This window comes from Bos grunniens, chromosome 29 (assembly GCF_055505025.1).
Source record: "Bos grunniens cultivar Pamir isolate PY7600 chromosome 29, Bosgru_T2T1.0, whole genome shotgun sequence".
NCBI lineage: Eukaryota > Metazoa > Chordata > Mammalia > Artiodactyla > Bovidae > Bos > Bos grunniens.
Genome location: NC_141193.1, coordinates 4889231 through 4904428, shown reverse-complemented (window position 1 = coordinate 4904428; position 15198 = coordinate 4889231). Strand labels below are relative to the sequence as shown.

Genomic DNA, 15198 nt, shown 5'->3' with positions numbered 1-15198 from the left:
GCTGCTGAAGGAAGCAAAGTGAAGATGCCAGTCGCTCAGACGCCTTGTGACCCTGGGCACTGTAACCCACCAGGCTCCTCTGCCCATGGGATTCTCCAGGCAAGAGTCCTGGAGGGGGTAGCCTCCCCTGCTGCTGACTGAAGAGCAAAGTGTTCCTGTCAGAAAGGGAGCAGACACTGTCCTGAGAGGCGGTAAGGGTGGTGCGTCCAGAGCCTCCTGCCAGCCTCAGGCGACTCAAGGCCAGTGTCCAGGCACCGCTAAGAGTGTAACAGCTTAGTCATCAAAGTCACAGGGATCCAATTTTTGTTCCTTTTCTTTTTTTAGTCAAGTGACGTGACTCATTAACCTAGTGAGGTTTCTTTTTTTCCCTATTTTGAAAGAATTGTGGTGAAATGTATACATAACATACAATTTACCAACCTGACCACTTTTAACTGACAATTCATCTCCATTAATGACATTCGCAACCTTGTACAACCATGAAACTATCTACTTCCGGATTTCTTATGACCTCAGGCAGGAACTCGGATGTGCTGGGACCACTAATCCTGTGTTCCCCTCGCTCCCAGCCCCTGGTGACCTCAAGTCTAGTTTCTGTCTCTGAATCTGCCTATTCTGTGTATTTCATATAAGTTGTTGTTGCTAAGTCATGTCTGACTCTCTGTGACCCCATGGACTGCAGCACCCCAGGCTTCCCTGTCCTTCACCGTCTCCTGGAGTTGGCTCCAATTCATGTCCATTGAGTCAGTGATGCCGTCCAACCATCTCATCATCTGTCATCCCCTTCTCCCACCTTCAGTCATTCCCAGCATCAGGGTCTTTTTCAGTGAGTCAGGTCTTCGCATCAGGTGGCCAAAATATTGGAGCTTCAGCTTCAGCGTCAGTCCTTCCAATGAATATTCAGGACTGATTTCCTTTAGGATGGACTGGTTTGATCTCCTTGCAGTCCAAGGGACTCTCAAGAGTCTTTTCCAGTACCACAGTTTAAAGTATGTATTCTTCGGCACTCAGCCTTCTTTATGGCCCGGCTCTCACATACATGTGTGACCGGAAAAACAGCTTTGACTCTACAGACCTTTGTTGGCACAGGGATGTCCCAGTGGAATCATAATGTCAGTCCTTTTGTGTCTGGCTTCTTTCACTCGGCGGTGTCCTCCAGGTCATCTGTCCTGTAATGCGTATCGGAACCCTATTCCTTTTTCTTGGCCATGCTGGGTGGCTTGTGGGATCTTAGGTCCCTGACCAGGGAAGCCCCACCATTCCTTTTTATTGATGAGTAATATGCCATCGTTAGAACTAATACTGCATTGGAGAAGAAAATGGCAACCCAGTATTCTTGCCTGGAAAATCCCATGGATGGAGGACCCTTGTAGGCTACAGGCCACGGGGTCGTAAAGAGTCAGACACGACTGAGAGACTTCACTTCACTAATATTCCATTCTAAGTATAGGCTACATTTGTTTATCCATCTCTGGATGGGCGTGAGTCACTTCTGCCCTCTGGCTATTGTGAAGGATGCCTAGCCTGCTTTTTAAAAGGAGTAAACTTTCATGGACATCACCAGATGGTCAACACCGAAATCAGATTGATTATATTCTTTGCAGCCAAAGATGGAGAAGCTCTATACAGTCAGCAAAAACAAGACCAGGAGCTGAGTGTGGCTCAGATCATGAGCTCCTTATTGCCAAATTCAGACTTAAATTGAAGAAAGTAGGAAAAACCACTAGACCATTCAGGTATGACCTAAATCAAATCCCTTATGATTATATAGTGGAAGTGAGAAATAGATTTAAGGGACTAGATCTGATAGATAGAGTGCCTGATGAACTACAGAATGAGGTTTGTGACATTGTACAGGAGACAGGGATCAAGACCATCCCCATGGAAAAGAAATGCAAAAAAGCAAAATGGCTATCTGGGGAGGCCTTACAAATAGCTGGGAAAAGAAGAGAAGCAAAAAGCAAAGGAGAAAGGAAAGATATAAGCATCTGAATGCAGAGTTCCAAAGAATAGCAAGAAGAGATAAGAAAGCCTTCCGCAGCGATCAATGCAAAGAAATAGAGGAAAACAACAGAATGGGGAAGACTAGAGATCTCGTCAAGAAAATTAGAGATACCAAGGGAACATTTCATGCAAAGATGGGCTCGATAAAGGATAGAAATGGTATGGACCTAACAGAAGCAGAAGATATTAAGAAGAGGTGGCAAGAATACACAGAACTATACAAAAAAGATCTTCATGACCAAGATAATCACGATGGTGTGATCACTCACCTAGAGCCAGACATCCTGGAATGTGAAGTCAAGTGGGCCTTAGAAAGCATCACTACGAACAAAGCTTGTGGAGGTGATGGAATTCCAGTGGAGCTATTTCAAATCCTGAAAGATGATGTTGTGAAAGTGCTGCACTCAACATGCCAGCAAATTTGGAAAACTCAGCAGTAGCCACAGAACTGGAAAAGGTCAGTTTTCATTCCAATCCCAAAGAAAGGCAATGCCAAAGAATGCTCAAACTACCGCACAATTGCATTGATCTCACACGCCAGTAAAGTAATGCTCAAAATTCTCCAAGCCAGGCTTTAGCAATGCGTGAACCGTGAACTTTCAGATGTTTAAGCTGGTTTTAGAAAAGGCAGAGGAACCAGAGATCAAATTGCCAACATCTGCTGGATCATGGAAAAAGCAAGAGAGTTCCAGAAAAACATCAATTTCTGCTTTATTGACTATGCCAAAGCCTTTGACTGTGTGGATCCCAATAAACTGTGGAAAATTCTGAAAAAGATGGGAATATCAGACCACCTGACCTGCCTCTTGAGAAACCTATATGCAGATCAGGAAGCAACAGTTAGAACTGAACATGGAACAACAGACTGGTTCCAAATAGGAAAAGGAGTAGCTCAAGGCTGTATGTTGTCACCCTGCTTATTTAACTTATTTGCTGAGTACATCATGAGAAACGCTGGGCTGGAAGAAGCACAAGCTGGAATCAAGATTGCCAGGAGAAATATCAATAACCTCGGATATGCAGATGACACCACCCTTATGGCAGAAAGTGAAGAGGAACTAAAAAGCCTCTTGATGAAAGTGAAAGAGGAGAGTGAAAAAGTTGGTTTAAAGCTCAACATTCAGAAAATGAAGATCATGGCATCCAGTCCCATCACTTCATGGGAAATAGATGGGGAAACAGTGTCAGACTTTATCTTTTGGGGCTCCAAAATCACTGCAGATGGTGACTGCAGCCATGAAATTAAAAGATGCTTACTCCTTGGAAGGAAAGTTATGACCAACCTAGATAGCATATTCAAAAGCAGAGACATTACTTTGCCAACAAAGGTTTGTCTAGTCAAGGCTATGGTTTTTCCAGTGGTCATGTATGGATGTGAGAGTTGGACTGTGAAGAAAGCTGACTGCCAAAGAATTTGATGCTTTTGAACTGTGGTGTTGGAGAAGACTCTTGAGAGTCCCCTGGACTGCAAGGAGATCCAACCAGTCCATTCTGAAGGAGATCAGTCCTGGGTGTTCTTTGGAAGGAATGATGCTGAAGCTGAAACTCCAGTATTTTGGCCACCTCATGCGAAGAGTTGACTCATTGGAAAGACTCTGATGCTGGGAGGGACTGGGGGCAGGAGGACAAGGGGACGACAGATGAGATGGCTGGATGGCATCACTGACTCGATGGACTCCGGGAGTTGGTGATGGACAGGGAGGCCTCGAGTACTGCGATTCATGGGGTCGCAAAGAGTCGGACACGACTGAGCGACTGAACTGACTGAACTGAGTGAAACTCTCAGCAGTGCATCACCGGTCAGTGCTCTGTAAGCACAGCACCAGCTCCCCAGAGCACAGCGGCTTTGCCTTGTTCTACATCACAAATGAGCCGAGTACTGGCTGCACAGTTACTGTCGGCCAGAGTCCTCCACAGGAGAGGGTGCCAGGCTGGCCCAGAGGACTGAGAGCCAGGCCCCGGGATCCAGAGCCGTGACTCTCAGAGAAGTCCGCAAGAGCTACGAACTATGGTGTGTGGAAAGTCATCCCAGGTCCCAAGGCGGCGGGGTCAGAGGGACAGCTCTGCAGGCCGAGCTGGACGCCCGCCCCTCCAGGACCGCAGCTCGACAGCCAGAATCCGGGATCTCCACGTGCAGAACTGCTGCCACCTGCTGTACAGGGAAGGTACTGCAGCAGGGGCAGGGCCGTGTTCCCCAGGGTTGGACCAGCGGGCATCCCCCAGAGCCCCGAGGGTGACCTGTACCTGAAGAGGGGCAGGGAGGAAGGGGAGGTCTCCTGAGGACGGGCCTCAGCCTTTCTCAGCCCCCTACCCCTCGTCACAGGGACGACCCCCATGGACTTGTAAAGCCATCTTGCAGAATAAAGTATTAACTATGCTTGAAAAAAAAGCTTTTTGTGCTGCTTGAAAGTCCTAAATTTTCTCTTGGAGCAAAGCCAGGTCTCTGTTAAGGACACAGAACCAGGGGTCTGGACTGTCTGGGAGCACCCTCCCCAAGTCCTTCCATCTGCCCTCCAGCCCTGGCCACTCTGGTTCGGGACCCTTTCCTTAGCACAGGGGTGAGCTGCCTGCCTGACCCACTCCCACAGGCCTGGGCAGCCCCCACCCTCCCAGGATCCCGAAAGGCTGCTGTCAAGATCTAGTCTGGAACTGCTCTGGCCGCTCTGCTCTGTAATTCACGTCCAGCTTCCAGAAGGTGCTGTGCTGCTGCCCTGGGGCTCCAGGCGCCGAGCCATGCCACCCACCAGCACCGTGACCCTCCTTCACTGCTGGACCCAGCGGAGCTGAAGGACGAGGGCGGGGGCTCAGTGCCCAGACCCCTGGTTTGAATCCCAGCTTCTCAGGAAAGCAAGCCACTAGCAGCAGTGACTGGATTACCCAGGAGATGGCACTTCGTTCATTTCGCCCAGAAGCGGAATCCGGATCGTGTTTCTCGGAGTCAGCTCTAGGCCCTAGCTGTGCCCGTCACGCCCCTGTGGTCCTGGAGCGCCGGGGGGAGGGCAGCCAGTAACGCCAGCCTGTCTTTACAAAAGCGTCCAAGCTCCAGCCCCAGGAGGGCCATGCTTGTGATTCTTCCTGAATTCCTGGCATCTCTGGCTCAGGGAGGCTGCTGCTTACTAAGAATAAGCTCTCAGTCAGGGCGCTCAGTTTAGAACTACCCACAACGGGATTTAGCTTTTCACATCAGAGTTTTCTACAGCAAAACACAGCAACCTGGTCTCTTCAGAAAACAGATTTATTTTTATATTTCTATAAATATCAGCTGGACGGTCAACACAGACGGGGAGCAATCTCGATGGTGTTTATCCGGAGGACGGTCTGCGGGTTCACAATGACTGAGAGAGAGAAAAGGGCCGGGGCGTCGGTGCAGACCCCGATGCTGGGAACGAGCTACTGTGAGACCAGCCACCGCCCGCTCAGCCCATGGGGGTCGGACTCAGCGAGGTCCCGTGTGGTGTGTCCCTGGGGCGCACAGACCACAGGCCTCACCACTGACTCCCTGAGCCCCGTCAGATGCAGCAGGGGCTGTGACAGCCCGGGAGCCCTTGCTGCGGCTCCTGGCCTCGCCCCTCCACATGCCTGGAGACCCCCACATGGCATGGCGGGTGGGGAGGGCAGAGGCATCTGATGACCCGAGGCTCCTGGAGGAGGGCTTTCCTAATGGCCTGACTCCAGGAAAGCTGGCGCTACGTCACCGGTGCGTTTTACCACCTGTGACTGAGGACTGGACCGATGCACATCTGCAGGGGGTGGGCTCCTGAGGATTCCAGCAGCCAAGGATGTTCCAGCCCGTCACACTAGATGGCAGAGTGTCTGCGTGTAACCTACACACTCCCTCCCGTACACGCTAAACCATCTCCAGATCACGTGTGTGGCCTAACGCTCTGTAAACGCCCAGTGAATAGGTGGAAACACAAAGGAAATTCTACGAAAGTAGTTGTGATTCTGCTGGTCTCACTCCTCTTGTAGAAACGTGCCATCGTGCAAGAGCGTGTGTGCCTGGCAGCACAAGAATGGGCTCCGCCCACCTCCGGGCTGTAGGCGGCGGTCTCACCCTCCCCCTCTAAGACTGTCCCCCTGGGTGGAGGCGGGCACCCCCTGCACTCTGGGCAACGTCTCCCGACAGGGCGCCCTCGGCCTGCTTGCCCACTTCCCGGGGGGACTCCAGATGTGCTGCGGGGGTCTCAGCAGCCGCCGGTGCTCCCGGCCGCGCCTCCCAGGGCCGCGCCCTCCAGTTGGTGGCCTCTTCCCACCCCCGTCAGAGTGGGGACAGGGCCACGCCCACCCGCTGGTCTCCAGGAGCCACAGAGGGCAGGTGCCCGTCCAACCCGCCCAGGGCAGGCCTCGGGGCAACACCCGGAGGACAGGGGCGTGGGCTCCGGTTTCCCCCACTTACTTCTCTTTCTTTTGTAGTTTTTCCTTTTCTGAAATCTCATGTTGACTCTCGGCCACGATTCTGTCTTCTCGATGACCGTGGCTTCTACTCGAACAAGGTCCTTTCTAGAAGACAGGAGAATAAACAGTGATGTACCTTCTTATTTTCCATTTTCCTGGTACTTTACACGTGAGAACTTCTAAAATAAAACTTCCTTTTCTGCTGGTTATCAGCGTTCCCCACCCCCGCCCCCCGCAGACACTACACGGTGAGGGACGGGGTCGTCTCACAGCCAGTCCTAAAAGGGCCAAACTGCAGCGAAGCAGTAACAGGCCAGAGACGTGGCCGGGACGCTCTGCACGCGGGGCACCAAACGCCCAGGAACCGCAGGGTCTGCGTGTTGAGCTTGGGGCTGACTGGGTGTGACGGGGCCCCCGCCCGCCCCCCGAGGGCACGTTACCCAAGCAGGGGTCTGCCGAGGAGAGTGAAGTCGTCGGCCCCAACCAGCAGGACCTGGAACGAAACAGGCGCGTCACCGAGAGAGAACAGCCACAGAACAGAGTCGCAGGACAGGCGAGACAGAGGCAGGCTGCAGAGGGGGATGGGCTCGCCGCCTCCTAGGGACACAGGCCCGTCTGACTGGCACAGGCGGACGTGGGGCCTGGTGGCACATCCGGTCAGCAGATCATCTCCTCTGGAAACGGACTTAAACCTTCTCACTGAAGCACATACGTACGGGGAAAAATGCACAAACCAGACGGTGGGGGTCTTTAAGCAGTTGACGGTCCTGCAGATTCTGTGAAGATTCAGGTTCAAGGTTATTCTTTCAATGACCCCAAAACCCTGCCCCCGCCAGGCAGCAGGAGGGCAGCCGCGCCGCCAGGGCTGGCCTAAGATGGAGACAGCCCTGCGACCCGAGTGCGGGGGGTCTTATTAGACGCTGGGAGACTTGTCTGGAATTTTACAGATCAGAAGAAAATTCGATCGCACCAAACCTAAACGTGGAAGACAGCCTGTTTTGTAAGAACATCCATGGACTCTGTACGTTAGGCCCTGACAAAGAACCTTGACCCGCTCACTCTCAGCCTGACGTGGTCTCTACTGCTGGGTTTCCTACATCATGAAAATCATCTTTACTGGGTGGGGCCTCCTACGCTTTTGTTAGTGTGAAATGTTTCAAGATAACGTCTTTTAAGAAACCCTTACAGATACAGTTCAGAAGTGTCCGATTTTAGACGTAAGAAGTAAACATGCTCTTGTCCCTGAGCCTGTGATGTGGCCCCGGGGGGCCCCACGGAGAAGGCACTGTGCTGGCCGCGGGTGTCCCCACAGCACCTCATTCAGCTCTGAGTCACGTGGTCCTGCTCAGACCACAGGCTGCGGGAGGACCACCTGAGAAAGAGGAGCGTGATGCTGCCTGGGTGTAAATACACCAAGAAGCTATGGTCACAAAGGAGGAGTTTTAAATTATCAAGAAAACCATCTGTCATATTACACCTTGTCAACAGTTAACTATGTCACAGAAACGGGATCTGGTGCGGAGATCTCGTATTTTATCTACAGCAGAACAGGCAAAAACCAAGCAGGCCCCTGAACACAGCAAACAGAATCCTAAGTGGAAGCTGACAAGCATGGCTAAGAACAGCACAGACCATGGAGTGGGTCTGGAGGCCAGAACATGACCAGTGTCCGGGGGGACGGCTGGAAACCAGCGCTCACTGTTTAGGACAGCAGCGGCCGCCACACCTCACGCCAGGGGAGTGGGTGAGACAGACCCACAGACACACACTCCTCCTTGGGGAAACGTGCCAAGCGTCTCCCCGTCGGGAGGGACCCTGCCAAGTCAGGGCCGCCCTCAGGGGCATCTCCCCTTGCCCCCAGGCTCCCCCACGCCCACCCAGCCGGCCTGCCCCGTCCCAGGAAGGGCGCCAGCCTTCTCCACCAGAGGCGACCCTGGGGAGCAGGGACTGAGTCCCAGATACACTGAGAAACCCATGGTCTCACCTTCTCCAGCCGAATCCGTTCTCCGCAGGCAATGTCTAACTTGTTCTCAATTAGAATCAGGTCTTCAGAGGTGACTTTCCACTGGTGGCTGGCAAAGTGCACCACGGCGAAGAGCCTGCCGTACTGGCCCCTGGCAATGAGCTCATTCACCTTCTCCACGACCTCTGCAGGGGGAAGGGTGGCCAGGGTCACAGCTCTGCCCCTGCCCGCGTGCCCTGCGCCCCCGAGAGCCGCGCGACCCTGAGCATCCATGGACTGGCGGCAGGGCGCGTGCCGGGGGCTCCTCCCTGCTCTCCCACCACATCCTTCAACCATATCTAAAACCAGGAGGAGTCCACGCGTTGCTGTGCATTTCCAGGTTTTGGAAACCGAGGACACTCACTGCCTCTGAGCGCTGGGCGCGGCCGGTACGCTACCCTCCTCCCGGCACCCAGATGGCCTCCTGGCCCCCGTGCTGGGGCTGCTTCCACCGAGGAGCATGCTCCTTGTTCTCTCTCCCTGAACACGCACGTTTCTACCAACGGCGGGGAGACTGGGCTGGACGGAGCCCTGCCACCACCTGTGTCAGCTGCCTGCTACTCAGCCGGTGCCCTGGGAGGCTTTGCTAACTGAACGAGGGTTCGGATTCTGGTGTTAAGTTAAGTGAACTTCAGCGTTCCTGCCTTGCTGCATCCTGTGAAGGGGAACACCCACATCGTGCCCGTCTTGGGCACCTGGAAGCGTGAGGCCCCTGTTCTGTGGCCAGGAGGCCGCCCCTCCCCCCGCTTCCGCCCCCCTTACCTGTGTGGTGTCTGGCCTCCTCCACAGGGTCTGGCAGCACAACTTCTGGCCAAGGTGGTGAACTCAGTGAGGTTTTAGGAACGTATCTGTAAAAGTATTTTTGCATGCAGGTCACACACACGTGAAAAGACAGTTCCAACCTGTGAGCCACAGCTGTGCTCAGCACGCCAGAAAGGACAAGGATCCAGCACGTCTCCGATGCCTGAGTGGCTGGCAGGGCAGCAGCCCCCACATTTGTGGGGGAGCAAAATCTGCCCCCCAAATGTCTCTTAGGCGTGTGGATTACTTCAAGCTGAAAACAATCAAGGCCCAAGACTCTGGAAGAAACTCTGGCAGGAGGCAGGCAGGCCTGGGGCTGCACGCAGGCATCTGGAGATGGCGGGCCTGTCCTGAGACAGCTTCCCCAGAAAGGGTGCGGAACACGCGGGCCCCGAGGACGGGGGCTGCTCCGTGTCCCACGGTCTCTGCAGGCCCCACAAACATTTATCCACCAAACACTTGCTTTTCCACCCCCACGTGGACTGCCTTCTCCCGCTCTTCAAGTCCCAGACCCCTACCCTCAACATCCTCTTTTGTCTTTAGCTGAAGGAGCTGTTTCAGCAGAGGGCTTCAGTCGTTCTGGCGAATGACTCGTTTCTCCCAGGTCTCTCCCGTGTGTACAGGTTATTAAACTTAGGTCTGATTTTCTCCTGTTAACCTGTCTCCCGTCAACTGAACTCTTCGACCAGCCAGAAGACCCTGGAGAACTGGGGACACTGCTGCTTCCAGCACAGGCCAGGGCCCCCGGCACTGTCATGGCAGGTATGCTGGACACAGATGTCCCTGTTGCAGTCAACTGGCCCCCAAATTAGGTTGTGTTTTAAAGCCGTGAATCGTGTTCGAGGCTCAGGACCCCGGGTGGCCCAGCAGCAGCCAGCCAGACGAGGGACAAAGCTGCGAGGGGGCCGGGGCAGCCGTGACCGCTCAGAGCAGCGCTGGGGGGATCAGCTGGGTTCACGAAAGCGCCCCCTCAGGGTTTCTGCCTCCAGCCTCATCCGGGGAGCCCACTGCTCCTTCAGGGGAACAGCAGGCCCCGGGTCCCCCGCTGCAGGAGTGCAGGCGGCTGTACTGAGAGCTTCCTGGTGCCAGGCGCTCGCCGAAGCTCTCTTTTAAGGAATGTATTTATCTAGGTGCGGCTGACCCACAACGTTGTCAGTTTCTGTTGTACAGCAAAGTGGCTCGGTTACACGTGCGTATGTACAATTCTTTTCCTGACGATCACAGGATACTGAATGTGGTTCCCTGTGCCACAGGGAGACCTCGCCGTTCACCCACGCTGCATGTCACGCCGTGGGCCTCATGCTGGTGTAACGGTTTATACCCGCTAATCCAGTCTCCCAATCCACCCCTCCTTCACTCCTCCCCCTTGGCAGTCCTTCTAATGAGCTCTCTGGATGCAGAAATTCCCTCGACTCTCATGAAAACCCATTGCGATGCAGCCTGCTATCACTTCCATTTCTCCAGTCTAAATGCTCTACCAACTGAGCTATTCCTGACCCCTACTTCCATTTCTCAAAGAGGACTGAAGCCCAAGGATGACTCTGCTCACAGACCCAGGCTGCAAGGGCTGGTACAGGACCCTGTATATTCCTACTCAAGTGTGATTTTGTTAAATTTACCTTTTTTAGTTTATATTTTTATTTATTTACTTTTTAAATCTAAATATACAGTTTAACACTAAACATGCTCCTTCAAATTACATAAGGTCCTCCAGAGAATCTGTCCTGTGATTCAACCTTCCCAGTTAGAAATTTCCCAATTAGGAATTAAAAGCTTTTCCTTAAAAAGACACAGCCACGCATGGCCCAGAACACCTTCTCTTTGGACTCTTGAGGTTCCGTCTGTATTTCTACGTGTTAAGGGTCTGAGTAAAATATTGTCGAAACAGTTAAAACTTATATATTCCTAAAAACCTAAATGTTCGAAGTTTGACTTCAGAAGAAAGGAAAGGAAGAGAGTCAGCAAAACCCACATTTTGATATTACCCTTGTGGAGATGAAGCGCTCTGCGAACTGAACCTCCGAGAAGCGGACCACAGGGAAGCTGAGGGACAAGAGAGACACGCTTGGTTACCAGGGGGAAACACGAACTGCCCCTCACGATGCTCAGCGCACGAGTGCTGCCAGTGTGGCTGGCCCGGCTCAAACCACACCACAGCGCACTACGGAGAGGCCCCGGCTCAAACCACACCACAGCGCACTACGGAGAGGCCCAGAGAAGACTGAGGCCGTCACTCACTCACAGCTGCGGGCTATTACCACAAGCGCCAAGGGGCGTGCATCACGCCATCGAGAAGGGCCTGAGACCGAATCACCCACCTGCTAACTCATTCCTCGACGCCAGGTGCCCACCAGGGTGAGGCCCTGTTCGGCACCCCAGTGTGGGAGCAGCCTCCAGGACACCCCTCCTGGGGCTCTCAGCCCCGAGCCCTGCTCCCCCCCCCCAAGGGAGCGGCTCTCAGTGACAAAGAGCGTGTGGCGGGAGTGACAGGCCAGCACCTCCAGAGGAGGAGATCAGAGGGCAGCTGCCGGCCTGGCGTCCTCGCTGCAGCAGGACCGCTGCGCTGTGAGCGGCCCAGGGAGGCCCCTGGGATTCCACCTTCCCAGTTCAGGTCAGTGGCTCAGTCATGTCCGACTCTCTGCAACCCCATGGACTGCAGCACGCCAGGCTTCTCTGTCCGGGGAAGCCAGGAAGCAGCTTCTGCTGGCCCTGCTGACTCTTAGCCTGAAACAGTCTGACTTTAATCTAACCAGACGGGGAGCCAGCTCAGCCACACCTGCATCCTGACCCTCAGTGGCGGGGTGACATAGTACACGTTAAGTTATCTTAAGCTGCTGGGTTTGCGGTAACTCAGGACACAGCATCAGATAATAATACACCTAGGGACAAAGGCACCCACAGCCTGCTGAGAAGGGCCCAGAAACAAAATGCCCCATGCTTAGGTGCTAGAAGCAGAGGGCAGATCTCTCAGTAACTACTGTTGGTTTTTTCAGTTGAGCTATAATTTATATGCCATAAAGTTCACTCTTTTAAAGCTCACTCATTAGCAGCTGTTCCCAATTCCTGGTCTCCTGAGTTGGTTTTTCTTCCCCTCCACCATCTTGGTGTGCTTGTGGTCTAAACCTGGGTCTTTGTGCTCAGTCGTGTCCCACTCTTTGTGGCCCGGTGGACTGCAGCCCGCCAGGCTCCTCTGTCCATGGGATTCTCCAGGAAAGAAGACTGGAGTGGGTTGCCCTAAAACCTGGTTCTTACCGCTTCTTTATTTATGCCCTTTCCTCTGGGATTACATCTGCTTGAATGGATTTCAGCATCAGCACACTGGTGACTCTCAAGTGGACACCTGCGTCCTGGACTCAGACACGACAGGCACCTGCCTGTCTGCTGGCATCACCTGGTCGTCACCTGACTCAGAACCTAACAAAGGCTCCTGATCTGCCCCTCCCGCCTGCTTCTCCCACACCCCTCCACATCTCGCATGATGGCGAATTCATCCTTCCAGCTGCTCAGGTCAAAAACCTCACTTATTTATGACTTTTCTCTCTCACACCCCACAGCCACCAACCTGTCAGCAAATCCCCTGCTCTTTTTGAGACATCCAGGCTCTGACCACTTCAATCAGCCAAGCTGCCTGGCTTGGAACTGATACCCTGCTCTCACCCTTGCCTCTCTGTCTGCACAGCAGCTAGAAGGCTGGGGACTTCCCTGGTGGTCAAGAGGTTAAGATGTCACATTTCACTGCAGGGGGCACAGGTTCGATACCTGGTCAGGGAATTAAGATCCCACATACCGTGTGGGGTGGGCAAAAATCCCCCCAAAACCAGAAAAACAAACTATGAGGGCAGCTCAGGTTCCTATTTCGTGCAACCCCCCAAGAGCGCCCCATTTCATTCTGAGAAAAAGGCAGTCTTCACAGTGGCCAGCAGGCAGTGCGACCCCGTCTCTCTGGGCCTTGCCTCATGAGCTTCCCCTTGTTCCCTGCACACCTGCCACTTGGGCCTCCTGGTTATTCCTGGAAGATGCCAAGTACAACGGCCTATGCCTTGACTGCTCTTCCTCGGGACAACCCCAACCCCAGGAGGCCCTCTAGGCTAATCCCCTGTTTCCTCTGGGTCTCCACTCAAACACCATCTCACTAGAGAAGGCTTCCCCAACCATCCTATTTAAAACTGAACACTTTCCTCCCAACCCGTGCTTTATTTTTCTCCGTAAGACTTACCAGCTTTGAACCTGCTATGGAATTTGCTTCTTCTTAAGCTTCGAACATACTATGTAATTTGCTTCTTTGTAAAATTGCTCATCTCTGCAAACGCCTCCCCCCATCAGAATGTGAGCTCCGTAAAAACGGGTTTGTTTTACGAATTTAACTGATGTATTCACCATCCTGGACCAGAGTTTGACTTGTAATGGATGCCCAATAAATGGCGAAGGAATGAATGAAATCTTTTCTAAGCCATCAAATGAAGCCCCTGTGGAACACCCCACAGTTGGAAACTCATGACTGGCCTCTCTTGAAAGCCAGGTGGCTTAGTAGTAAAGAATCTGCCTGTCAGTGCGGGAGATGCAGGAGACTCAGGTTCGGTCCCTGGGTCAAGAAGATTCCCCAGAGGAGGAAATGGCAAGCCACTATGGTGTTCTTGCCCAAAAACTCCCATAGAGAAGCCTGGCGGGCTATACTCCATGGGGTCACAAAGAGTTGGATACAACTGACAGACAGCACGCCTGAGAGCCATTTCACTGGTGAAAGCTCAGAAACTTTCTGCACTTGATCTGCTTCCCTGTAATTCCTGCCTATGGCCTTAGCTTAGCTCCAACCCCACAGGGAACAAATGTGCACCTTCCTGTCCCCCAGGACCATCTTTCAATCCCTGAGAACTGTGATGGTTTCCTTCAGTCACTCTTCAAGATCCTGTTCACCATTTTGGTCACCCTGTCTTTACTCAGCTCACTTCACCTGTGTTTCTCTCTGAAAACGGGGGTGGGGGGTGGGGCGGGAATTGAGCACAGCATTCTAGAGGTAGCTTTATGTTGGTAGAACAAAGTAAGTCCCACCGCTTTTATAAAAACTTCCCTGCCTGCTTAAACCCAAGTTTTATTATGGAAAACGATAAGCACACAAAACTCAAGACAACAGGGAGTCCTCCTGTATCTCTTCCTAGACTCAACAGTCATCAACTCATAGCCAAGCCTGACTCATTCACAATGTCTCTGCTCCAACTCTGTGGTGTATTTTAAAGCAATTGTCAGGGTACTTCTATTAAAGATAAAGCATCTTAAAAACAAACATAACCACATCATTATCACACCTAAAAAAAGGAAAACTTTTTTACATACATAAACATACCTTCACACAAATACACACTCCAACCGTTTTGAGGAGAGGTTTATAGTGTTTTTGACCAACAAAACCTTGCTGGGCTTCATGACAACCCAGTGCCTAAAATACAGATGTAGCTTTTGCTGGACTGGTTACCTCTGGGCAAAGTCATTCACCACCGTTTTCCAGATGAGGACAAGGAAGGTTAAAGAGTGGCCTGCAGCCTGGGGAGTGATGGTTAAAACACAGGCTTTGGAGCCGGACCGAGCTATCTGATTCAGTCCTCTCCTACTTCCCTGCTGTATGACCAAGGGCAAGTTACCTGACCATTTTGAGCCTGAGTTTGCTCCCCAACTTAAATGGAGCCTATATGGAAGTTGGAGAGCTATCACCAATATTTAAGCTATTAACTAAAGGAATCAGGGTCTGAACCCAGGGTTTCCACGACCGATAATCACCGCCATCAAACAAGCGATTAACACTGGTCAGACGCAGACACACGTGGCAAGGCGCCCCGTGTGCCCAGCTTCCTCCGTTCACCCCGCGGGGCAGGCCTCACCGGCTCCGGGTCCCGACGCTCTCAGGACGCTGCGGCTGCATGCAAACGCCAGCCGCCCGAAGGTGACCGGCAGGGCCCTGGCCGCCACGGCCGCCGCCATCTTCCCACAGCGGAAGCGGAAGT

At 52.9% G+C, this 15198-nt stretch overlaps 1 protein-coding gene across 2 annotated transcripts; it reads right to left on the bottom strand.

Annotated features, from left to right (window-relative positions):
• Window positions 1–5221: 5221 nt before the first annotated feature.
• On the bottom strand, window positions 5222–15192 carry MRPL21 (mitochondrial ribosomal protein L21). Of its 2 annotated transcripts, none has more exons than XM_086385231.1 (7): window positions 15076–15192; window positions 11188–11245; window positions 9164–9249; window positions 8384–8547; window positions 6840–6892; window positions 6401–6504; window positions 5222–5801 (listed from the first exon to the last, which is right to left on the bottom strand). In XM_086385231.1, exons 1-7 carry the CDS (start codon window positions 15173–15175, stop codon window positions 5797–5799), a joined length of 570 nt encoding a protein of 189 aa, XP_086241357.1. In that variant the 5' UTR covers window positions 15176–15192; the 3' UTR covers window positions 5222–5796. The 2 variants fall into 2 exon arrangements, with proteins under 2 accessions (XP_086241357.1, XP_086241356.1); XM_086385230.1 differs by having other exon boundaries at window positions 5222–5339.
• Between the last annotated feature and the right edge of the window lie 6 nt (window positions 15193–15198).